At 46.4% G+C, this 24,564-nt stretch overlaps 1 protein-coding gene across 2 annotated transcripts in view; it reads right to left on the reverse strand.

Annotated features, from left to right (window-relative positions):
* Positions 1–24,564, reverse strand: part of Slc25a48 (solute carrier family 25 member 48) — a 40,296-nt gene continuing 15,732 nt past the window's right edge. For both annotated transcript variants that reach the window (XM_076938932.1, XM_034509674.2), the window contains 4 exons: positions 10,170–10,412; positions 8,312–8,445; positions 2,220–2,358; positions 1–789 (listed from right to left, as the gene is read on the reverse strand). In XM_076938932.1, coding sequence (XP_076795047.1) covers positions 2,236–2,358; positions 8,312–8,445; positions 10,170–10,412 — 500 coding nt within the window. In that variant the 3' untranslated portion in view covers positions 1–789; positions 2,220–2,235. The remainder of the gene's footprint in view (positions 790–2,219; positions 2,359–8,311; positions 8,446–10,169; positions 10,413–24,564) is intronic.

Consider the following 24,564-nt stretch of genomic DNA (forward strand, 5'->3'; position numbering starts at 1 on the left):
TATATTTGGAAACAATTTTTTATTGACCCTTGTGCCTGGGACTCTGGAGACAGTCTGTATCCCACCATTGCTTAGGGTATGCAGTGTTCCAAGGTCATCTGAGATGCACTGTCTCCTCCATTCTGGGGACTGGATGAGGAGGCTGGCATTGTTGTTCACGTCTTCAAAGAGTTCACATTTCTGCCGCATAGATAGTCTGTTCCAACCCTTTGTAAGTCAAAGCCCAGGCTTTCTAGAGGACCTGGTGTCCATGGTTCCTGGCTAAAGCCGGATGTTAAACACCTTGTTAAACACCAGACAATCTGCTAGGATCACTTCCTCCCACTCGAGGTAGCCTCCTCCTACTCCCCAACCCCACTGTTACCCTTAGAGGGTTTTTGTTTTGTTTTGTTTTGTTTCCTAAGGAGTCAGGTTTCCCAGCCCTTTTCAAGAGAGAAGACATTCAGAAAGAAAAGCTTCCAGCTGGCTTGGCTACCACTCTCAAATGCCATGAGTTGGTTCTCTAGAAACTTCCTCCAGCCTCCTTCAAGAGCCAGTCCTCAGGGTGGCCAAGAGTAGCCTAGTGTGACAACTAGGACAAGTGCCCAGTCAACTCTGGGATCTGAGGTCTTGGTTCTGAAGCCATTCTGTAACTGAAGATTTAACCACGTGACATGGACATGGTTCCGGGTCATTAGGCAGGAAGGCAGCTGTACTGTGCAAAGTCAGCTCTGGGTTTCAGGTTACAGTTGGACCTTGTGGTGAACGCAGGAATTCTTGATTAGCTGTTTCTGTCATTTCTATATTCTCCTACAATACAAAAATGCATTGATTTTGTTATAGGATTTAAAACACTTATTTTCCCTGTTGGAGATCTATGGGGGGGGGGGGCAGGAAATGTCTGGGCACAGCATTAGGAATGAAACTGTGGTCCTGCTCTGCCCTGCCTCGGCCTGGATAGCATCCAACTACAAGAACGCTTCACCAAGAGCTTTAATTTTGCAAAATGTGTTGCTACCCCTTTTTATTTTATATAAAGGGGCAAAGAGCCAGAGAAGCTGTGTCAGAATCCTAGTGAAAGGCTGAAAAGGTTTATTTAAGGCCAGCTTCTATGTTCTCTGTGGTCAGCCTGGCTGACGGCCCTTTCTGCTTGCATCTAGGGCCTGGCATGCCACGCTGTCTGTGCTTCCCAGAAGCCCCTGCAGCATGGGGTTGGAGGACAGTAGTCAGGCTTCTAGGCTTCCCTGATGGTGTCCTTCCACCTTGGTAGAACTGGTGGCCACAGAAGCATGACAGGCTTCTTAGCTGATATGAAAGTCCAGTGACTGACCCCTCCATCATCTGAGCTTAGCAAGTGACAAGTTTGAGTCCAGAAAAAAAGCAGCAACACAGGGGAGGGGCAGTACTGAGTCACTACCAGGAAAAGGTTGGAGAGAGGAGACAGCCTCTGAGAAGAACAGAAGGCAAGGAGGGCAACAGAGGCAGCTAGGGGGCCTGTAGTGGACAGACCACATCTCAGCGAAGAAATCAAGCTGCCTTCCTGGAGGAGGAGACCTACAAGTAGCCCTAGAGGACAAAGAGCCAGTGACACCAAGACCAAGAGGGAGTTGGCTCAAGGAACCATGGGAATACAGACTGGGGAGAGGGAGAAGGGGGTGTTCAGGATGGCAGGAGGCTGGCAGGATGAGGAGATATCAAGTTCTGACTCCCCGGAACTGCTGAGAACATCTGAGCAAGAAGTCAGCTATGCAGAGCTATACTGACCCTACCTTGGGAGAAAGGAAAAGAGAAGACTCCCGTTGTAAGTGGCCATCCTTCAGAGCTTTGCAAAAGAGTAAATCAGGCTTAGTCGGAAGTGGGGAGATGGCCCTGTGTAGGCATGGGGTGGCCACTGGGGTTAGTGTCCACAGATCACGGATCACTGTATTTAAGAAAGACGCTAAAAGCGCTTCTCTCCAAGGGCTGCAGAAGCTGCAAAGGGGAAGCAGAGCAGGTGAACTGGCTCTGAGTTGTGCCCAGCTTAGTCACTGGAGTGCCTAAGCTGCCTTCTTAGCTGATATGAAACCACACCACTGCCTGCCACGGCTACTTCAGAATTGCGACATGATGGTGAGAAGGCAGGCCGCTCTGCTCCTAGACTTACCACAGGGGACAGAGGGACACTTCAGAAACTCATGACAGTTTAATGAGGAAGAATGGAGACCCGGCTTCAACCCTGGATAGGAAGAAAGCGCACTGACCTGGTAACTCATTTGCTTATTTGCTTCTTACAGTGTGGTCGCCCCGGAGCACCTTCAGTGAGAGCTCATACCCCAGAAACATGGCTGCACTCATGGGGAAGCCACGCACAGCATTCACAGTGATGCCCCTGAAAAACACCTTTGTGGGGTGGGGGGATGTTATTCCAGGGTTAACCCTCTGAGTGCCAACCCATGCTCTCAGTAACACTGCTTCTGAGGGGAGGGAGGTGACTGCAGGTGCAGGGTAGCCCAGTTCTGGCCTGACCAGAGCCCAAAAGATCTGAATGTGCAAAGACTCTGGCAGGATTCCAACCCATGACACCTGTGTTGGTGGTTGTCTTCACAGGCTCTGATGTGCATCCACTGAAGGCTTCAGCAAACTGAGGTCCAAGCAAGTCAACACTGGTATGTCTATACGCACCTATGTTTGGTCTGTCTCTGACTGGCTCTGTCTCTGTCCGTCCCCCGTCCCCCCCACACACACACACATGCTCCCTTTTTTCCTCCCTCCTCCCTCCCCCAGGGTTTTGAAATCTGATATAAAGCACACAAGCACATACAATGATAGTAATATGTGCTTTCTGAAACACCCCCAGAGTGGTAGAGGACAGGACAGATCAAGAGAAATGCTTAAAGATCACAGTCATGGTTAAAGTGACACCATGGGTAGGTGACAGTATCTTCACAGGCATGGATAAGGTCACAGCATGGGTAGGTGACATCTCTAATTATAGATGGTAGAGAATCTCTTACACTGTGTGGACGCATCACCTGTCAATAAAATGCCATTGGCCTATTAGCATAGGCAGGAAATAGGAAGGTGGAAGTTCCGGTACAGAGAGAGGATTCTGGGAGATACTCAGGTCAGGGGATTCGTTCCACACTCTGAGGAGGAGACAGATGCATGAAACTGAGAAGGAAGTACCAAGTCACGTGGCACACTTAATAGAATAAACTAGATTGTTGAAATATGAGCTAGTCAGGGAACAGAGTCAAAGTTATTGGGCAAAGCATTTATTCATATATAAAAAGTCTTAGAGTCATTACTTAGGGGAACAACATGGAGAAGTGAAAAAACACAAGGTTACGAGTGTATTTAACTACAATAGTGGCAACGTTGGGCTGCTAAAGGGTGTTTCAGGGAACAACCCCAACAATGCTTCCGAAAGCCTCTCCTAGTGCCCACTGAACCAGTAGGACTGCTCATTTCCTGTGGGAGCTGAGGTGGCATGGTCTGAATGGAGAAGCTGCTGCCTCTGGCTCTGTTGTGACCAGTCCATTTGTGCTTTGTCTTCTATCCCTAGGTAATGGCTCCCATGAGCTCCTGGTGCCCCACATTTGTCTACTTTGTGCCAGGTAGACACAGAGGCAACTTATTGCATCTTAGATAAGCCCAGTGTGGAGCAATGGCAATATTATCAGGCAGGAATGGGAATAGAGAGGGGTCTAGGGAGCTTCCCCTTAAGGCCTACTTTGGAAACTGCACACTCAAAAGGCGAACCCTACCCAAAGCAAGATCAGAGAGCTGACAGGATACAAACTGAATCTTCTCTCACACAGAATTATTTCAAAGTTCAAGACACCAAGTGGCTCACTTTCAGAAAGAGGCAAAATTCAGGGGCCACTGGCAGCAGCTTAGCCTAGGAGAGGGGTTGATGGAAGACATCCTGGAGCCACTCAGGTAGACCCACGTGGGACGTGGGTAATGTTGGCACTCCTAACCATCTTGGAATTCCTCAGGCTCATTCAGAGTGACTGAGGAATAGCAAGGAACTGAGTCCAACTCCAAGGGGAAAATTCCATGCTGGTTCCCAGACTTCCTGTAACCTTGGCTTGACTCAGCTCCAAGGCGGTACCAGGTGGGTCAGGCTCTGGAGCACAGCTTGCCTCATCAAACAACATTCAAGACTTTGTGGCCAAGATGTTCCCCATGAAGCCTCGATGGCTACCTGCTGCTGGGACACACCTACACTCTTTGGCCTGTGATGACCTTCCTGCCCCAGCCTTGTATGCTGACTGCCTGTCCCATTTACCTCTCTAGGCTACCTCTGGTCTCCTCTGCTTTAAATGCTCTCCAGACCTGCTTGCAGCCTCTGTCTATCCAATCATGGCCACACCAGAGTGGACAACAGCACCTTCCTAAACACAGGATGCCCTCATTGTTCCTCATGGTCCAGGACTCAGCAGAGCCTGACAGGGCAAGGAGCACATTCTGTGGGTGTGGTTTCTGCTGGTCTCAGCACTCACTGGGTCTCGGTCCTGAGAAGACCTATAACTGTTTGTTAGCTGAGTCCCTGAATGAATGAGCAAAGAATAGCCAGTTCTGAGGGAGTCCTGGCAGTAACAGCTGTGAGTGTTTAAGTAGGGTTAGGACCTTGGACTCCTAAAGGGCAGGACCACCAGGCCACTGACCCTGGCCCCTCATGAAGCCTGACTACCACAAGCTTGTCTACTTTCCTCCCCAGCCCTACTCCAGCCTTATCACACCACCAGGAACCCAGGGCTCAGCCTCCTCAGTTCAGGGGATAAAGTAGACTCCTTTCAGGAGACAGCTCATGTGGCCCAAGACAACCCTCAGCGTGAGCAGAGAATGGGACCAAAGCATCAGGTATTACTTTGGCTATAGTTTAGTGGTGGGTTCCTAAACCATGGGCTTCTGGGTTTCTCCCTTCCCGGCAACCCTTGAGATACGAAGACTAGATCAACCTGCCACACGAGTTCTTTCTGAGTTCTTAATAACCCTGAAGTTCAACAGTCCTAAAGCTCAGGGCAGTAAATGGCTCAATTTCTAGTCACCTGTCTGCGTTAGAAGCTCCATCAGTATATGTAACTGACAGGTGCAGCCTTCCAGCTGGTGATTACTACCCAGGAGGCCTTGAAACTACAGATGGGTCCTCCAACTGCTTTGGGCTCAGTGATGCATTTGCTTCTCACATTGCCAACACATGCAGGTGAGAGTCCCTAGCACAGTGGTTCTCAACCTTCCCAGTGCTGCAACCCTTTAATATGGTTACTCATGTTGTAGTAACCCCCAATCATAAAATTATTTTTGTTGCTATTTCATAACTATAATTTTGCTACTGTTATGAATCACAATGTATATGTCTGATATGTGACCTCTGTGCAAGGGTCAGTCAACCCCCAAAGGGGTTGTGACCTACAGTTGAGAACCACTGGCTTATCTAGACTATTGGCCACCCTAGGAAGTACAGTCTGGGGAATTTTTAGAAGAATGAGACAACCTGCCCTGTCCACAGACTGCAAAGCTAAATATAGAGAGCAGAGGGCTCTGGTACACACACACACACACACTCACGCACGCACGCACACACGCACGCCCACGTGCGTGCGCACACACACACATGCACTCATACACACACAAAGGCAAAATGAAGACAGCTCTAGTAGACAAGAAACAGAGTAAGCAACAACATAAACCACAAGATATCATAGGAAAGACAGGGTCACAAGTTCAACTGGCCCTCACGTCCATGCACGAAACTGTAATATCTGGTGTTTTCAGACCACTGGGGAAATACCACAGAAGATATACAGGGCTCTTGCACACAGAGGGGATAAAAGACACTCTCCATAATGAGAGCATTGGAAAGAATAAATGACACAAAGGAACAGAAGAAGAAAGGAGAGCTAGGAATGAATCCATTGTGTCCAACATAGCAAACCAGCAAAACCCCATTACTAATAGGGGAAACAGAAAAGAACAGACAATAATCCCACCAATCAGAAAAATAACAACAAGATGACAGGAATCAGTAAGCTCCTCTCAATATTAGCCTTAAATGTAAATGCCATCAACTCATAAATACAGAGATTCAGGCTGTCTGACTGGACTAAAAGATCAGCCCAACTGTCTGTTGTCTGCAAGAAACACACCCACAGCCAGAGTCTAAAGGTGGAGGACAAATGATAGGTGGTACAGAATGGAAGATAAAAATCAGCTGGTGTAGCTATTCTGAAATCTGATAAGGTACATAAGACATCAAACCAAAACCGGAAGAGATAAAAAGGTCACTGCATATGAAGGAGGGAACAGTTCATCGAGACATAGCAATTGTAAATATAGATGCACCAAATGGCGCTCAATTTCTAAAATAAACACTAGAGGAAATTAAAGGTCATACAGATCCCCATATAATAATAGTGGGTAATTTAAGTATCTCACTCTCATCTAAAGATTTACCTAATATTTATTATTTGTCTAGTAGTAAACAAACAAAAACCCTCCACCTTAAATTACAAGATAGAGTAAATGTATTTAACAAATATAAATGAAATATTCCACCCAATACATTCTTCTAAAGAGCCTGAGGAACTTTCCCTAAAATAGGCCACATTCTAGGACACAAGTTAAATCTTGGCAAATATAAAAGCATAAAAACAATCTCTGTTTCTTATCAAATCATAGTGGAATAAAACTAAAATTCAATAACAAGATAATGTACAGAAACTTTGAAAATGCATAGAGATCAAACAATACGCTCATCAACAATTCTTAGATGTTCATTGAGGAAACCAGGGAAAAAATTTTAAAATCCTTCAAATCAGATGAAAGTGAAAACTTTCATAACTATGAATGCTGACTTACAAAAACCAGAGCAGTTTTAGATAAATAACCTAATGGTGCACTTCGAAGTCTAGAAAAAAAAACCAAGAATTAGCCAACCCCCCAGCAGTGAGTGGTATAAATAAATAAATAAAGAAAGAAAGATTGGAGCAAAAATTAGTGAAATGGTAATTAAAAGAACATTCATCAATCAAAGAGTTGGTAGAGTTGGTTCTCTGAAACAATAGACAAGATTGACAAACCCCTGGCCACACTAAAGAAGAAGTGGGGGAGGATATCCTAACATTAAAAATTGGGATGAAAAGGCTGAAAGCAGCACAGTTCTCAATGATATCCAGGCATTCCTTGAGAGAAATACTTAGAATATCTGTGTTCCAACAAACAACTGGGAAGTCTAGAAGAAACAGGTAAGATCGTAGACACTATGGCTTACCAAATTAATTCAGGAAGATACAAACAATTTAAAGAGATACTGAGCACTCGATGCAACCGAAGCTAGAATAAAATGTCTCCATCAAAGAGAAGCCCGAAGATGGATGGATTCACTGATGGATTAAGTATTTAAAGAGCAGAAACTAACGCTCCAGAAACTTCCATAAAACAGAAAAGAAAGACACGCGGCCAAATTCATCCTTCAGAAGCAACACAACCCTGACAGCAGTGCCTAAAGACAAGAAGGAAATTATAAACCGGTTTCCCCAATGAACACAGACACAAAAGTTCTCAATAAAACTCTTGCAAACCTAATTAAAGAACAGGATGGGAAGCTCATACACAGCCAGGTTGGTTTCATTCTAGGGATGGCTTAATAAACATATGCAAATAGACAGAAATCACGTGATCATCTCAATAGCTCCAGGAAAGGCCTTTGACAAAGTTCAACATCCCGTCATGAGAACAGCCATGAAGTCTTCCTTAGAAGAAACTACAGCGAGAAGGAGCACAGTCTGCACACTAAAGGCTGGATGCAGCAAACCTGAGGCCAGTCCTACTAAATCGGAGGACACTGAAAACATTTCTCTGAAATCTACAAGGAGACAAGGGTGTCCACTCTCTCCTGTCCTGTTCAATACAGTGCTTGAAGTCTTCACTGGAGTAGTATGACAAGAAAGGAAATAAGAAAAATACAAATAGAAAAAAGAAGGAAGTCAAGTCATTTCTATTTGCAGATTAGCATGATTCTATGCTTAAAAACCTAAGTACTCCATCCATATCCTAAAACTTGATCCATATTTTTAGCAAAATATTAGGGTACAAAATCAAAATCAACATACAAAATCCACTAACATTTCTATCTACTAATAATAAACTTACTGACAAAGAAATCAGGGGGTAAGAAAAAAAGTCCCATCCACAATTGCCTTATAAAACATGAAATACTGAGAACTAAACTTAACCAAGGACAGGCTGGTAACCTCCAGCACCTGCTCTCCCAGTCCCCTCCTCCAGCCTCACCACCTGAACCCTCTGCCAGGCTGCTGCTGACCCAGGTAAGCATATAGCTTACCTTAAAGCCTTCTTGCCGGTAACTCTGGGAGATGCAATCCAGGACACCTCTGTATTTGTTTAAATAGACCCCATCTGCTTGAATTCGACTTTTCACGACATCCATTGGAGTTGCTGTCCCCCAGGAAATTGCCCCTGTAAAATCAGAGAAACCAAGAGTGTCAGAACTGGCTGTCTTGGATCTCCAAGGCCTGGCTTCCTGTTGTCCTCCAGCTCCCCCAACCGCGTCCCTCATCACGTAAATGGTGGGAGAAGTGAGCAGGCCGGGAACATGACTTCTGATCCTCTCTTCACCCATAGACCTAGCTGAAGCCTCCTCTGTAAACCGGGCAACAGTGCTGTTTATGAGGCCTGTGAGCCTGGAGCAGGAGACCGGATCTCAAGGCAGAGATCCCCACGTTATCAGTGTATGGATGGCAACTGCTCTACGGGACTCTGTAGTCTCCCAAGCAGGCAGAGAGAGCCCAGAGTGAGACCCGTGACCAAAGGCTTGCAGTGATGGCAGGGTTTAATTTGAGTCTTGGAGAGCTGAACAAAGCTTGTCTGTCACAAAGACTGATCACTGAGAAGGGCCAGCCTGGGAAAATGGGGCATGGCCTTTCTCTGTGTAAAATTGTCTCTAAATCTGTGACATAAAACTCAGAGACCACATAGAGGGGTCATCCTCGCTGGATCAGCTTAAAAGCTCCAGTCTGAGCATTTGTGAGATTTTAAAGGATTAGAAAAATTGGGGTTTTGTTTGTTTGTGTTTTTAGTAACACAGAAATTGGCACATTCTTGGCTGGGAAGAGACAACAATCCAATATCAAAGCCCAGGGCACTTGGCTTGCTAAGGTTTGTAGCTGCTGCCCCCCAGCTCTCCAAAGAGACTTCAGCACACCCTGGACCCTCTCTCTGCCCATGCAGACCTCCAATGCCCCAGCTTTCTGCCATGGCCTCTGGAAGCCTGTCTGGATGTTCACTCTCTCCTGCCCTTGCCAGGGCTCCTGGCTGCTTCTCTACGTGCACCTAGGATACTCGTCCCTCAGTCACAGTAGGAATGTCATGAAATAAAGTTAGCAGGCCCTTTGCACATGCTTTCCACATGCTCTCCACACAAATGAGAACAGATGAGAACTTGGGGAACTCTCTCTGGGAATGGATCCAAGGATGAGCCTCAGACACACAGGGGCATGGGCAGACCACTATTGTTTGGCTGAGGCATGGGCTGTGTCTATGTTTGCTATGAGCTTAAAACACAGACAGCTTGGAGGAAGAGAAGGTGGAGGAGGAGGAAGAAGAAGAAGAGGAAGAGGAGGAAGGAGATGCCTGAGAGGCAGTAGGAAACCACATCAAAGAAGCTGTGTGGCAAAACACTTAGTGCATGCTGACTTCCCTCTGAATGACCTGGGGTTGTGGTGTAGCACAGGAGGTAGCAAGCCCAGGTGACAAAAATGGCTAGCCTTGGATCTTTGTGACTGCTGGGACCCTGGGTATCTCAGGGCAGTGCAGAGATTGGCTCCCCCTCCTATACCTAACAGAGCCTGATGTTTAGTAAAAGTGAACAGAGATAATAACTTCTCCCAAAGCTCAGCAATGCCTGCCACAGAGAACATGCTAGAATGCACCCAAATGCCTCAAAGTCCGGTGAATTCACACAGGGACTCTCACAGCCCTGGAGGAAGGACACAGGAGGTCAAAGGGCCATTCTCTCTACTAGGTGTGTCACAGAGTCTGTGAAAGGAAGGATCCTGCATATGTGGCTGGAAGAGGCCTGTCTCCTCAGGACGGGGGAGGTTGTAGTGGGCTCCTCTGTACTCTACCATTACTGTGGCAGGCCCAGAACCCAGGAACGGGACTTCCATGGTTGGAGCCCTTACCTGCAATGCCCCCTGCCAGCCACACTGCATAGGGGCTGGGCCCGGTGCAGGCCTCAGGTGTGATCCACTCGCTCAGGAATACATAGGGAATAAAGTAGAAGCAATATCCCGGGATGTCCCTCAGCAGCATGGCACTGGCTCCCCGGTACAGCCCTGTGAGGCCCTCAGACCGCACAATGGTCGCAATGCAGTGCACTGGTCCCTGGTATGCTGCCACCGCACTGGACTTCAACCCATGGCTGGCTGAAAAGACAGGAGGGAGATAGTGCCAAGTGACCAAGCAGGTAAGAGACTGGCCAGCCCCTGGCTCCATGGCCAGTCCAGCCCATTGACAGTTCCCACTCACATGGCTCATTCATTTTTACCAAGCTAGCTGTCACCCTTGGCAACTTACACCAGAATTCTGAGGCTCCAGGAAAGAGCCCTGGCAACCTGTATACCAGACTGGAGACAATACAAGCCAAGTTGCCCTGGGATTCTCGGAGCCTTCTGGTCAACCATCCCTCCATCCATATGCATTTCTAAGCAGCTGTGGTGGAAGGAAGAAGACAGCCAAGTCAAGCTCTCTCTTGATGGGGAATTGATAGTCATTCATATATTCTCTCTCTCTCTCTCTCTCTCTCTCTCTCTCTCTCTCTCTCTCTCTTTCTCTTTCTGTGTGTGTGTGTGTGTGTGTGTGTGTGTGTGTGTGTGTGTGTCTGGGAGAGGGAGAGAGAAGAGAGAAGAGAGGGGGTGGGGAATGAATATATATCCAATGTGGTAAAATAAATTATTTGAAACCAGGCTGTCCCGGATGCAAGCCCTCCTCCACCACTTAACAAATGTCAGCATTTTCTGCTCTTGTTTTTGAATTCTTAAAATGTAGGGCACTGAGCTGAGAGACAACCAGGTGTCTGGTTGAATGAGCTTCAAACCCCGGAGACCCTTTGAGGGACGGTAGACCGTTTGGCTTTGTTCCTGGCCCCCTGGCTCTCTCAGCTTCCGCCCTTTACCACTTCACAGCCCCTCCCTCAGAGAGGTTGAGAGGTCTACGACCATCTGGTCACGTAGGAATGGTGCCCCAGGCTCTCCTCACATGCATATGAGGCATCCCCAAAACCTCAGACTAAGCCAATGAAGTTACCTGCTGCTAAAACCTTCACCCACCCCAAACTGTATATATTAAGCTTAATTGAGAAGTAAAGCGCACACGAGAACCATCCAGGTGTCCGAGAACTTCCTTCCGTCGTTGACCTGCCGCTGCCCTTCTCTACCTGGCCACCGGAGCTTCCCGGCTTAAGAGCTGTAACCCTTTAGAGCCCACTGGGCTCCCCGATACTTAGCCAGCGCTTCTCAGCTTCAGAGCCCACTGGGCTCTTCCGCTACCTAGTCGACATTCCCTGGCTAAACAAAGAGCTGTACCGCTTGACAACCCGCCGGCTCTCCCTGAAGCCTGCCTGGAATGCCCGGCTGCCTTTCTGTCAGCTAGTCGGCTCCTTATTGGCCTGGCCCGAGCCTGGACCAGTTCAGCTCGGAGTAGCAGGGGCAACACCTGGAGAAGATTGGCCAGCAACGATGGATGCCAGAAGCAGCGGCAGGGGCAGGCAATCTCCCCTCCCCGCTCACTCCCTGTCACCAGCTGGGAGACTACCATGGGACATCCTCCAGGACCAGGGTCCAACATTAAAAGACAGATAAAGAGTCATAGATACAAGTCAGGTAACATGCCAAGTCCTCGGCGCGGTGACTGGAATACTGTGGGGTTCCATAACTTAGCAGCCGATGGTCATTGATTGGGACCAGTGGGCTGTCTAGAGGACTGGCATGTTCTGACTCATGCCAGCCCTGGCCTGAGCTGTGCCCTAAAACAGCATCAATAACCCTCAACGTCAAGGGCCCTGGATTCTGTTTCCTTTTGTAACAGGCCCCGGACTTTAGCACAACTGACTCCGTGATGGAAGTGCCATTCAGGCCATACAACTCAGCATGTAGACAGCACCACCTGCCAAAATGAAAACAAAGACCTAATCCATCAAAGTCCATAGTTCTGGGAAAGTCCTTAAATGTACTAACCTTGATGTTTGGCATCTCTAGTTCTGCTTCTGGCTGGCTGTTCCAGTTAGCTGAAGTATGTCAACCCAAGATATGAGTTCTGTGCTTGAAATCTCACCCCGAGAAAGGCTCAGGCTACAGTAGTGTCCCAGACACCAAGGGGTAATAAAGACTTTCCATTGGCTTAAACCCATGCCCAAGCAGACTTCTCTGGTGGATACTCCATAACACTTTCAGGCTTGGGGTTCTATGCTGGCTGGTTGTGGTCTGCTCTCTCTTGGCTTGTCTACGGGTATACAGAACAGCAAAGCCTTAGTCGCTCTGCCAGCCGGTCCTTCCACAGGCTACCCACCATCCTCCCTTATCCTCTTCTCTGCTGTGTCTCATGGTCAGAAAGGCCTTCATATAAACAGTATAAGCACTCAGTGTTCCTTCCAAAGGGCCCCACTAACATGATGTGGTCAGGATGAGTTATAAGACTTACCCATGACCACAACACTGTCTGAGCCACCTGGAGTCAACCCCGATCCAGGCATCTGATTGGGTCTTATTTCGTGCTGTAGACAGAAAGTGGCCTGTCATCCTGGGGGCTCTCTCCCAAGTCAGCATTCTCATCTCCCTCCTATGAGCACACAGCCTCATGGGCTGTGCAGTTGGGATTAAAGGACACCGACTTTAACTCACCCTCAGAAGTCCACAGGAGCAAGGGGAGGCTGCACCGGCCTAAGAAACATGTCTGAGCAAACTCCTATGCATTTCCCCCTGTGTGGGGGAAGGGAGGTAGAGGGGGTGGGTAAAGGCCACCTTGGAGTGCTTTGAGAAAGTGCAGACATTGTGACCCTTGAGAGGCCCCAAGAGGTCATTCTTTCCTACAACCCTGATGACATCAGCAATGTCATCCTGGGAAATTCACCTGAGACCAAGTAGGTGTCGCTGTCTGGCTGTGGAATCACTGGTTGTGCACGCCCCTCTCTAGGCAGGGCTGGCCTGACCCAGGAGTCAAGGCTCGTCTAAATCTGCTTCTATAGGGTGGCTCTCTGGAGTTACTGATTGCAAGGCTGTATCCAGATAATGATCTGCTAGTTTGGCGGTGCTGATGTTGTAAGAACACTTGCCAAACTGCCAGCTAGGCCTGTCTGCCAGTAAACGCTTCCAGTTTCCCCCTTCCTCCCCTGAGTTAGCAATAAGAAAATCCTCTCATAGCCTCCTAAGGGTTATACCATAAGCAATCTAGCTGTTATCGGTTTATAGTACTCATTTGTGGCTATTAAAGCAACATACTAGCCAGTAAAACACATAAGAGACTATAATAGAAGTTATAGGGCAGAAACAATCACCAGATGTGGACACAGTTCTGCACCAACCCAAACTCCAACTGTTAACACTTGTCAACTTAGCAGTACTGTAACAAAATGCCCGAGGTAATTAAATTTGGGAGGGTTTACTTTGTGTCACAGTTTGGGGGCAGAGATTTTCAATGGTTTATTAGCCTCATTGTTGGAACCTGTAGAAAGGCAGTGGCTACATCATGGTTACATAAAACAAATAACAAGTAACTTCATGCAAGTGTGTAACATCCTTTGAGCATCTCAGCCCTGTGCCCTGCTGCCCCCTCTTCTTACCTCTCTATTCCCTTTCCCCTTAGTCTTACTTCTTGCACACCATATAAACATACATGATTTTATGCACCTATATAAAGTATTAGAGTCGCAACTGAGAGAAAACATGGAATTTTTTTTTTTCTGAAACCGACTTAATGTACTTACTAGATTGTATCCAGTTGAATCGGTTGTCCTGTAAATGATATAATGTCATTCTGTTGTGCACCCAGCCACACTTCCTTTGTGTACCCTGTGCTTGCCACCTGGGCTGACACATAACCCAGTCACTGTGGCCCTGTCATGTGTTGATTTGGTGCTCTGGGCAAACACCCAGAAGTGGTTCCGCTGGCTCGGTTTTAGTGTTTGAGAAACCTTCAAAGTGATTTCCCTGGTGGTTAGACTGATTTATGTTTCTATCAAAAGTTCCCCCCACCCCGTGCCCATACCCTACATTTTCTCCAGCCTTTCTTTCTTTCCTTCTTTCTTTCTTTTCTTTCTTTCTTGTTGTTGTTGTTGGTTTGGTTTGGTTTGGTTTGGTTGATTGGTTGGTTTTTTGAAACAGGGTTTCTCTGTGTAGCCCTGGCTGTCCTGGAACGCACTCTGTAGACCAGGCTGGCCTCAAACTCAGAGAGCCACCTGCCTCTACCTCTCAAGTGCTAGAATTAAAGGCATACCCCACCACTGCCCAGCTGTTATTTTATTAATGATTGCCATTCCAACTGAAGATGGAATTTCAATGTACTTTAATTGGTATTTCTCTGATAGCTGAATGTTCTTTAATATGTCTATTGGCCATGTATTTATTGAAATGTGTCTACTCATTTCATTAGGCCATTTATTGATTGGGTTGCTTGATTTATTGTTATTTTAGATATGTTTATAACAGGTATTAACCCTCTGTTCCATACCAAGCCATCAAGAATTCGCCCCCTTTCTGCCGGCTGTCTCTATACTCAGCTGTTTCCTTGTTATACACAAGGTTTTTAATTTCATGAAACCTCACTTGTAGACTGTTACCATTATTCCCTGAGTGACCAGAGTCCCATTCAGAAAGTCTTTGATAGGCCAGTGAGGTGACTCGGTGGGTGAGGATGCTTGCTGCCTGGACTGATGACTCGGATCTCCTAGGACCAACAGAGCAGAGAACAGCCCTCACAACTCTTCATGCATGAGGTATGGCACGTGTCTCCTCTAACTCTAAATAAATATAAAATCGGAAAGTACCTGCTCATACTGATAACTTAATTCTCTCTGATTTTTTCCTCTAATGCTTCTAGGGATCCTACATTAAGGTCTTTGATCCATCTGGAGTTGATTTTGGTACAGGGCGTGTGTGTGTGTGTGTGTGTGTGAGAAGGAGAGAAAGAGAGAGAGAGAGAGAGAGAGAGAGAGAGAGAGAGAGAGAGAGAGAGAGAGAGTTCAGTTTCAGTCTCCTTAATCTGGCTATTCAGTTTTGCCAGCACCATTTGTTGAAGAGGCTGTATTTTTTCTCCAACATTTATTTTTGGCATCTTTGTCAAAAATCGATAAGCCATAGTTGTGAGAATCTATAGATGGGTCCTCTGTGCTGTTCTGTTCTTCTGTTTTGTTCTGGTCTGGTCTTGTCTATTCTGTAGTCTACATGGTTTTTGTTTGTTGTTGTTCTTACAACTCTGTAGTACAACTTGAAATCAAGTTTGTTGATATCTCCAGGTTTTGTTTTGGTTTTGGTTGGTTGTTTTTTGTTGTTTTTGTTTTGTTTTGGTTTTTTGCTCGTTTTGTTTTTTTCTCCCTTAGGATTATTTGGCTTTCTGGAGTCTTATGCTTCCATGGGTATCTTAAGATTGTTTTTTTCCCCCCAATTTCTGTAAAGAATGACACTGAAATTTTTATGTGTTTGCTTTTATATATGATTTAGTGGTTTTCTCAGCTTTCAATGTTTTCTTTGCTTTCTTGGTTTAGTATTATAACTGAGCTATGAAGTCAGTGGTTCTTTTCTGGTCTTGTCTGTTTACTGTTCTAAATGCCTCCTGATTCAAATGGCCATCTGTTTCTCAAGATTTGGGGAACCTTGTGCTATGGTTTTGTTGACTACATTCTATATACCTTTGGATGGAAGTTGTATCACCCATGTCATGATTTTTTTCTTAACTTATATATTTGATCTTTTAATGGTGTCCAATAGATTTTATGTGTCCTGTTCATATTTTATTACTTTACCTTTGTCAATATCTGGATGTTCTCACATCTGTTCTCCGCCTCTGATAGTCTGCCTTCTATTTGATCCATTCTGTTGGTGGGGCTTTATAGAGAGGGGGTTTTGTTTGGTTGGTTTGTTTTGTTTCTTGACTTACTAAAACCTACAGTTTTTACATTTCAGTCTATCATTGAGTTCCTACATCAAATCCTGTTTGACTCTCTTTCTTCATTTACTTGTTTGGATTCTATGTCAGTTCACTTGAGAATTTACTTGTACCCTCTGATTTCATTAAACATTTTTTTTTTTACAATGCATTCATGCTTCTTACATAGCCTGTGCTGGGACTTAGGCATCTGGGCTTTTGTGTGTTGGTTAGATGTTATCAGCTATATTATTTCTGTTCAATCATCTGCAGTGTTCAAAGTGGGGCTAGAGTATGGCAGGGTGAGTGTATAACTTGGCAGTTAAACCTTCAACCCGTGCACATAAGAGGCACCAGGCACCCTTATTACTCCAAGAGCATGCACTGAACAAACGACAGCAACAGTGGGTAGGACCACTACACAAACGTCACACTGGCCAGCTGAAAATAGCCATCTGTTTGACTTCAATAATAACTGAGGGATAAAAAGCAAGGGTCGTGTGGCATCTGTGAGAGCCTTGGTTGCTGAGATCAGCAGCAGAGGGAAGTGGGGTGGGGAGCAGAGTCATCAACTGAGATAAAAGTTGAAATGAAGAAGCAGCCGAGAAAACGGAGTTGTGATAACGTCAGGGTGCACGGAACTCAAGGATCATTAAAGCCATGAGAAGCTCGCGTTAAGGTGGAAGAAGAGAAAGCACAGGGAGATGAGGGAGAAGAGATGAGGAGGAATAAAGAAGGGCAGTAGCTGCTCGCAGAAAGAACAGTAGTGTGTTGACTTGAGAGCTGGTGGAAAACACAGAACAATCATAAAACCTAACCAAGTAATAAACAAACCCAAACAAGAAGGCTGTGATACAAGCACAGAAACATCAAGATTAACAAAGGTTAAAAGCAACAAAGAAAAAAAAAACACAGTATATCAGTAAGTCCAGGAGATTAAAAATCAGTCAGTCTTTCTTCCTCAGTGGAGTGGGTTTTAAACTCTGTCCCTGCTACAATATGTTTCCTGGGGCGAACTGCTAACAAAAGGAAGCACAGTTTGCAAAGACAGTTCAAGGCTATAAAACCAGGTTTTAAAGTACACGACACGCCATGAGAGTTTAGACAGCCTTCCTTTCAGACTGAGTTTCGGGTGCAACTGTGCTGCTGACAGAGAGTGGAGTTCTCAGTCCAGGGAGTTGTTCCTCTCTGGCAGTTCAGGGAGTTGTTGCTCTCTGGCTCCTCAGGTCTGTGTTTGCCACTTACCCCACCCAGGCTCATAGCACACCCTTGGGGCCCAAGACTTCACAGCCCAGACTGATACCCATGGTGCATCTGGCCCTTAGTCCCGCTACATATAGAGCGCTTCTCTCTGGCTGCATAACTTCATCTTATGACCTATTTCAGGTGGGCTGCATGCACTGAATGTCTAACTCTGAATACTTCTGAACATATATCCTGAGGGTTGAGATGTCATCTTGCTAACCTTAGTAATCGGGTTCAGTCCACATTGATTATGCCCTTATCTAATCTATCATCTCTAACGAAGCTGCCTTTTGACCTCATGAGATCCTCGATGGTATTTTCTCCTCTGGAAAGGAATATTATCTTTCCATCTATGACATTCTCATGACACCGATGTTCAGGAGGAAACAGCATCTTCTTGATAAAGAACGACGGTCCTCATCCAGGGTGTCTAGGGTTCCTTGTTCTTTCAGTGAAGTGCTTTTCTTACCTCCTTTTCCTGAGCCTCAGTTTTAATCAGTTTGATTCTAAATTTATACTTAATAAAAAGCCTATCTCTTAGGTGACAGTCGCATGTACCTATACAGCCACACCGACCATGATGTTCCACAGCCTGCAAGGTTCTCCTGATAACCTAAGGTTAAAGAACACCATGCTATCATCAAGGAAGCAACTCACAGATCAGGAAACCACCTCTGGGACGGTGTTTGTTTGCCATCCACCTGCATGGGTTCATTAACATGCATGGTTCTCATCAGGACCACGAAAACATGTCCTCAGCTGCAGACACTGCAGTTCTAGGCCCATGTGGAAATATACCTCAATACCCACCATGGCCAGGTCGAGGTCACAAAGGCTTAAAAGGATGAAGACTCTGTGTTATATTTCTCAACTTGGCAGCAATGGTAGACGCCGGGGAAAACTATGCCAGGTCAACACTCAGCTGCTGAGTAGGTTCTGGAATTTTCTTCCAGAAAACAACAAGAGTTCCAAAAAGTGGACCACACAGCATCCTGAGCTGCATACCTTGGCCCAGAGGGTGTGGCCTGGAGTCCCTACCATTGGCTGCAGGAAAGTCCTGGGTGAGAGTCCTCTGTAGCTCTAGCTGCACTAACTACGATTGGTGAAGGTGAAATTTGAATGATTCTTATAGGCTGATTTGGAAGATAACAGGAAAGTTGCTCTTGGAAATGTGTGTGTGTCATTTCCTAGACCAACATGCCATTTGCCCAAGGTGGCTAAAGAAAGATACAGGATGCTGAATCCGTGCTTAGCTCACTAAGCTACTGATGCCTCACCAACATCTTGAGCCTCCCAGGGTTGGTCCTGGGGTAGGAGTTGGGGGCCCCTGTATGTGGAAGGATTAACATTTAACATTTATTTCTTCTAAAATAAAATATTTTAATATCTCTAACCATAATTTTTATAATGAGGATATACATAAAAATCAACTTCTGATAGTTTCTTCTCATGAATGCTTCACCACTGAGACAACGTTGGTAAGACTGATACTTTCCTTAAATTAAAAACATGTTACCTTGCTCTAATTGGTATAGATTATAAATCTCAGAAGGCCTACAGCCCCAACTCAAAGTCCCCCACACCACTTCTTCTCAACCTTCTTGATGCTGCCAACCTTTAATACAGTTCTTCATGCTGGGGTGACCCCCAACCATAGCATTATTTTTCATTACTACTTCATAACTGTAATTTTGCTACGATTCTGAGTCATAATAGAAATATGTGACACACAGGATGTCCAGTATGCAACCCCCAAAGGAGTCATGACCCATAGGTTGAGAACCGCTGCCCTATGCAGACACTGGCAGGATGTTTGAGACAAGGGAACGGACCCTACTGCTATATTCACTTTCACACAGGAGTGGGAGCCCCATGTAGATCTACAGGCAGGTCAACATAATCAGTTTGGTCCCTGTTATGACTGCTTTGACAGAAGGCTGTGGCTAACTGATCCTATAGCTTTTGGGGAAGGTCCTGTTTGCTGGACTCATCTCTGGCCATCCCTCTCTGGTCTCTCTCATCCCTCTGCAGGATGCTTTCTGTTTTGCTTGTTTTGTTTTGAGGAGGGGCAGATATCTGGATTTGACATTTTTATTTTCCTGTATGCTGTCTTATCCTTGGGGACAGTTACTTTTTGTTGTTTGTCTGTCTGTCAAATTGACACGGGCTGGGGTTGTCTGGAAAGAGGGATTCTCAGTTGAGAAAATGACTCCATCAGATTGCCTGAGAGACAGTTTCTTGATTAACAATTGATATGGGCATAGCCCACTATGAGCAGTGCCATACCTTGAAACACTAAAACTAACCCACCTGGGTCATGTCATGTTCTCACCCACAGATCTAAGATAGCAGAGGCATCCCATATGTTCTCTGGGCAGAAAAACTGGCTATACCCTCTTAGGGTTGGGTTTGGGTATAAGTGGCCTGGCAGGCCCCTCAGATCTCATACCAGGAACTCCTCAGCTGGGATGCTCTTTGCTAGCTATTGTTTCTCAAGAGTCCAGTTTCCTCAGAACCCAGGGGCTCCAAAAGAGTTGGGCACTTCAGTAGAAAGAACCCAGCATTACAAACACTTGAGCATGCCTGTTCCTGCTCAGTTACTACTTACTGAACAACCATGTTCAAGGGACTAGACTTCATAGGCCTTTGTTTCTTTATCTATAAAGAGGGAACAAAGATGAAGGGCTGGTCTACTTCCTTGGCTTTGTGACATAGAGAGAGAGCGTTACAGACAGACTTTGCTGAAGTGAGTGTTTTTGCAAATGCAGTCTGCTCAAGCGAAATAGTTCCCATCCCCAAGTTTATTGTCCTATCCCGATAGGAATCTGGACTCTGAAAGTACACACCTGTCAACTCCACCACCTAAGTCAAGATCACTGATAACTATCTGGGAACAAGAACATTCACGGCTGGTGTCAAGACATCAGGACAATACTTAGTCTTGTCCATTGATTTTAAAACAACAACAGCAAAAGCCACGATGTACTGCCAACACACGCAACTTTAACTACCGGTATATCCTGCTTAGTGCACAGCACTGCACACAGCCTCTCTAGGCCTCCTCCTTCCACTTCAAGGCTGCCAGTGCCCCAGCCTTTTTGGCATCTCAGGGCCTCCAGGAGAACCATAGCCAGACTATCAAGGGCTGGAATGTGTCTGGGTTTTTTGAGTCTCTCCTGTGTTCCCAGAGCTGCTGACTTTGCACATAGTTCCCTTGTTTAGGGAGTGAATGGAGCTATCATTAATGATAATGTTGGCATGTGTGTGCGCACACATGTGGTATGTATGTATGGTGTGCATTGTGGTGTGCATGTGTGACGTGCTTGTGTGTTATGCATTGTGTGTGGTGTGTGCACGTGTGGTGTGTATGTGTGTGTGCGTGTGTGATGTGCATGTGTGGTGTGCACATGTGTGTGTATGGTATGCATGTGTGTATATCGTGTGTTTGGCAGCCACACATGTGTACAGCAGCAATCCAGCTATTCTGTGAAAGAAAAACTGATGCACCCAGGACCCCAGAACCATTGGACATGTTCTTCACTTAAGAAATCTTAGAATATCTTTTGTGCCTCCCAACTGGAGAAGAGTAGAGTGTGTGTGGTGTGCATGTGTGTACATGCATGGTGTGCATATATGTGTGCATTGTGCACATGTGTGTTGGCATGTATGTGCTTGTATGGTGTGCCTGTGTGTATACATGTGTGTTGGCATGTGTGTGTGTAAACATGTGGTATGTTTGTGTGGTATGTATGTATGGTGTGTATTGTGGTATGCATGTGTGGTGTACATGTGTGCATGTATAGTGTGCACATGTGCACATGTGTGTACATGTGTGGGGTCTGTGTGTGTGCATGTGTGCATGCATGTGTGTTGAAGATGTGTTGTGTGCATGTGTGTGCACCTGTGTGTACATGTGTGGTGTTCATGTGTGTGTGCATGTGTGATGTGCTTGTATGTTATGCATATGTGTGTATATGTGCATGTGTGTGTGCATGTGTGTGTGCATGTGTGCTGTGCATATGTGGTATGCATGTGTGTATATAGTATGTTTGGTAGCCACACATGTGTACAGCAGTAATCCAGCTATTCTGTGAAAGAGAAACTGACGCACCCAGGACCACAGAAGCATTGGACATGTCCTCCCCAACTGGGGACCTCTGAGGACCCAGTGAAGCAAGAAAACAGGTCTTGCCATCTCTGTTGCTATACAGATCTTGTGTTCTAGAGTGCCCAAACCGCCTGGATCCAGCCCTCAGCTGGCCTTCTCTTCTGCTCACCATTCATCCCCTACTGGCATGGAGGGCCATCTCCTCCAACCCTAGCTAGATTGTGGCCCCTGGTCCAGCTAGAGCATCTTCCCTGTGATGGCACCAAGTCCAGCATACCCTCCGTGTCCTTCTCAAAGTCTCTCTGTATTTTCTCCTCCCCTTCCAATTTGGAAAAGAAAGCCTTTCCCTTGTCAACTCCATCTCTTCCACAAGTGTCAATTTCCCCCAAGGAGTTGGCCCCCACACACACATCCCCAGTGTGTCAGGATTCTGCTCCTAGATGTCATGAGTTCACAGATGAGCTAACTACCTGTGTCATCTCAAACATCTGGGGAAGCACAAGTGAGTCCCACAACCCAAGCACCTGCACCTAAGTCCAGAAGTCCAGCTGTCCTATGACACAACTCTGGTGGGTTCCCTTTGCAGGCCAGATGCTTCACTGTGGGGCAGAATCTCACTCAGCCTTGGCTAAGAAACTCTTCCCAACTCACCCCACATCTCCCAGAGTTCCTACCCTCCAGATTACTCAGCCTGCCACCACACACTGGTTCCTGTCACTAACCATTGCTCCACATTGCTCCTTCAATAGGAAACACTCCCACCCCAGATCTTACTTACTCAGCACTCACTGGGACAGTACTCATCACACCTGCTGCTTCTCGGGTACCTTCCTGACCCACACAGAGTCCAGGGTTCCAGAGAGGGCCCTTAACATATATGTGTGTGACTTCCCCAAGACTGGTGCTGTGTATCCCATATCTCTGCTTAATCTACTCTGAGCGGCTCAGAGGGGCCCAGGAAGTGAGTATGAAGGATGGCTTGAGTCCCAGAGTAAATGCCAACAGGCAGAACACAGCACAGTTGCCTCCGGCTGGGCCTGCAGATGACTGGGATCATGGCCAATGCTGAATCTGTCAACCTCTTTCTGCTACATATGGGCCTTGGGAGCCACAGTTCAGGGTCTTAGTGAATGTGCAGACCTAAGAGCTTCCAGGCAGAGGAGAGCACCACTGGCCATCTGCTTCTAGGATACAACCTGATAGGGCAACAGGGGGACTGATGGTGTCAACACTCGGCTTCAATTTCCAGTCAGGTCTAATAGGGCCCCCAGGTAGGCTCATTCATGCCAGTAACAATGCTGAAGGGAAGGCAGGTTTCTTCATTGTGAGGGGCACCTCTGAGAGCCCAAGCCATTCCTCCTTGCTTACCAATGGGCAGGAGCCCCAGAAGACTAGCTGTGGTGAGCTTAAAGAGTCTAGAGGAAGTTGTGGGGCATCCCTGGAGACGTGTGAAGTAGGTGTGGTATGCATGTGCGTGTGTGTGCGTGTGTGTATTGTGAGTGTGTGCATTGTTTGAGTATGTGTGTATGAGTGTTCATGTGTGTGTGTGCGTGTGTATGTGGTTGTGTGAATGTGTGCACTGAGTGTGTATGCATGTGTGTGAGTGTGCATATGTGTGTGAGTGTACAAGTATGTGCACATGTATGCGTGTGTGCATGTGTGTGTGTGTGTGCACGTGTGTGGTGTGTTTGGTAGCCACACATCTGTACAGTAGTGATCCCTTTCAACTTCAGCAGCTGCCAATGCAGGGTGACAAGGCCCTTCTGCATAAGTTTCACGATGTGTGCCAAGAATCTTAAAAGTGACCACACCCTTGGGCCCACTCATGAGTCATAGAGCCCACACATGGAGAGAAATCGCCCCAGTGGAGGAGCATCTTTATCAAGGAGTGGCTGATAACTCCACTGTTTGGGGTGAAGCCAAACGGCAACCAGGCTAAATGGTCACCAGCAGGGAGAGTTGTAAATAGTATGGTTACCGACTGTACAGGTGACAGTTACTTCACAATTTCAACATGCCAGACGCTGTGCCAAGAGCTCCAAGGACCTCCAGTCTGTCCCAGCAGTGAAGTGACACAGCTGAAGCTTGGTGGCACCCAGTGAATCATGCTAACTTTCTCAGTTTGGGCAAGATAGGATTGCTGACAGCCTAACTCCAGAAATGGAATTCTTACTGTAGGTCACTGACCCTGTCTGTGTGTCTGTGCGTGTGCCTATGTGTGTGCGTGTGTATGCATTTGTGTGTGCATGTGGGTGTGTGGGTGTGCATACTTTTGAGGGGACAATGCAAACCTATTTTAAGTATCACACCTATTTTAAATAAATGCGTATGTCATTTGAATGACATAGAAAATGTGTCTGTTTCCATGGGGAGCATGAGAGGACATAAAATTGTGTGCATAGTCTGGGTGAATTCTCCTAAAATCCTTAACCTAAGAAAGATTATCAAAAGGAGGCACCTTAATGAGTCCCAGCGTGCGTCTACTGCGGGTCATGTGGACGGAGGGACATTTCCTCTGTTCTGATCAGGTTTCAGCCATGGAGCACCATTAATACACATTCAGGAGGAAGTCACTGGCTCTTCCCAAAAATGATGACCCAACCTACCTCACTGACCTCCAGTCCATCCACCTATCACATGTCCTAAAGTAGATGACACAGCATCATCTGACAATTAGCTTCAGAACATCCAGCTGCCTCTCATGGCACATGATCATTAACATGGACGTGGACTGGCAATTTGGAATTGAAACCACAAACTCAAGGGATCCCAAATGGTGCCCACACTGCCTGGAAATGCTGCTGTCACGAGGGCCTGGCCTGAAGCTGAGACTGCATACTTGTAGTCAGCCCTGGCCCTGTTCTGTTCAGTCCAAATGTCGGCCACATGGTTGTCTCTTCGAGCTTATGTAATTAAAGTACCTGACAATTTTTAACTGTGATATCTTACGGGAAGGTCCAATTTTCTGCCTTGTCTTTAAAAACCAGAGGCTCCAAACACAACAGGCCACAGGACAGCAACCATGTGGAAACAGTGTCCTGGTTGTCCCATTGGAAGGACAATACCAAGGTCACCACAACCCTGCTACC

This window comes from Arvicanthis niloticus, chromosome 8, assembly GCF_011762505.2.
Source record: "Arvicanthis niloticus isolate mArvNil1 chromosome 8, mArvNil1.pat.X, whole genome shotgun sequence".
Taxonomy (NCBI): domain Eukaryota; kingdom Metazoa; phylum Chordata; class Mammalia; order Rodentia; family Muridae; genus Arvicanthis; species Arvicanthis niloticus.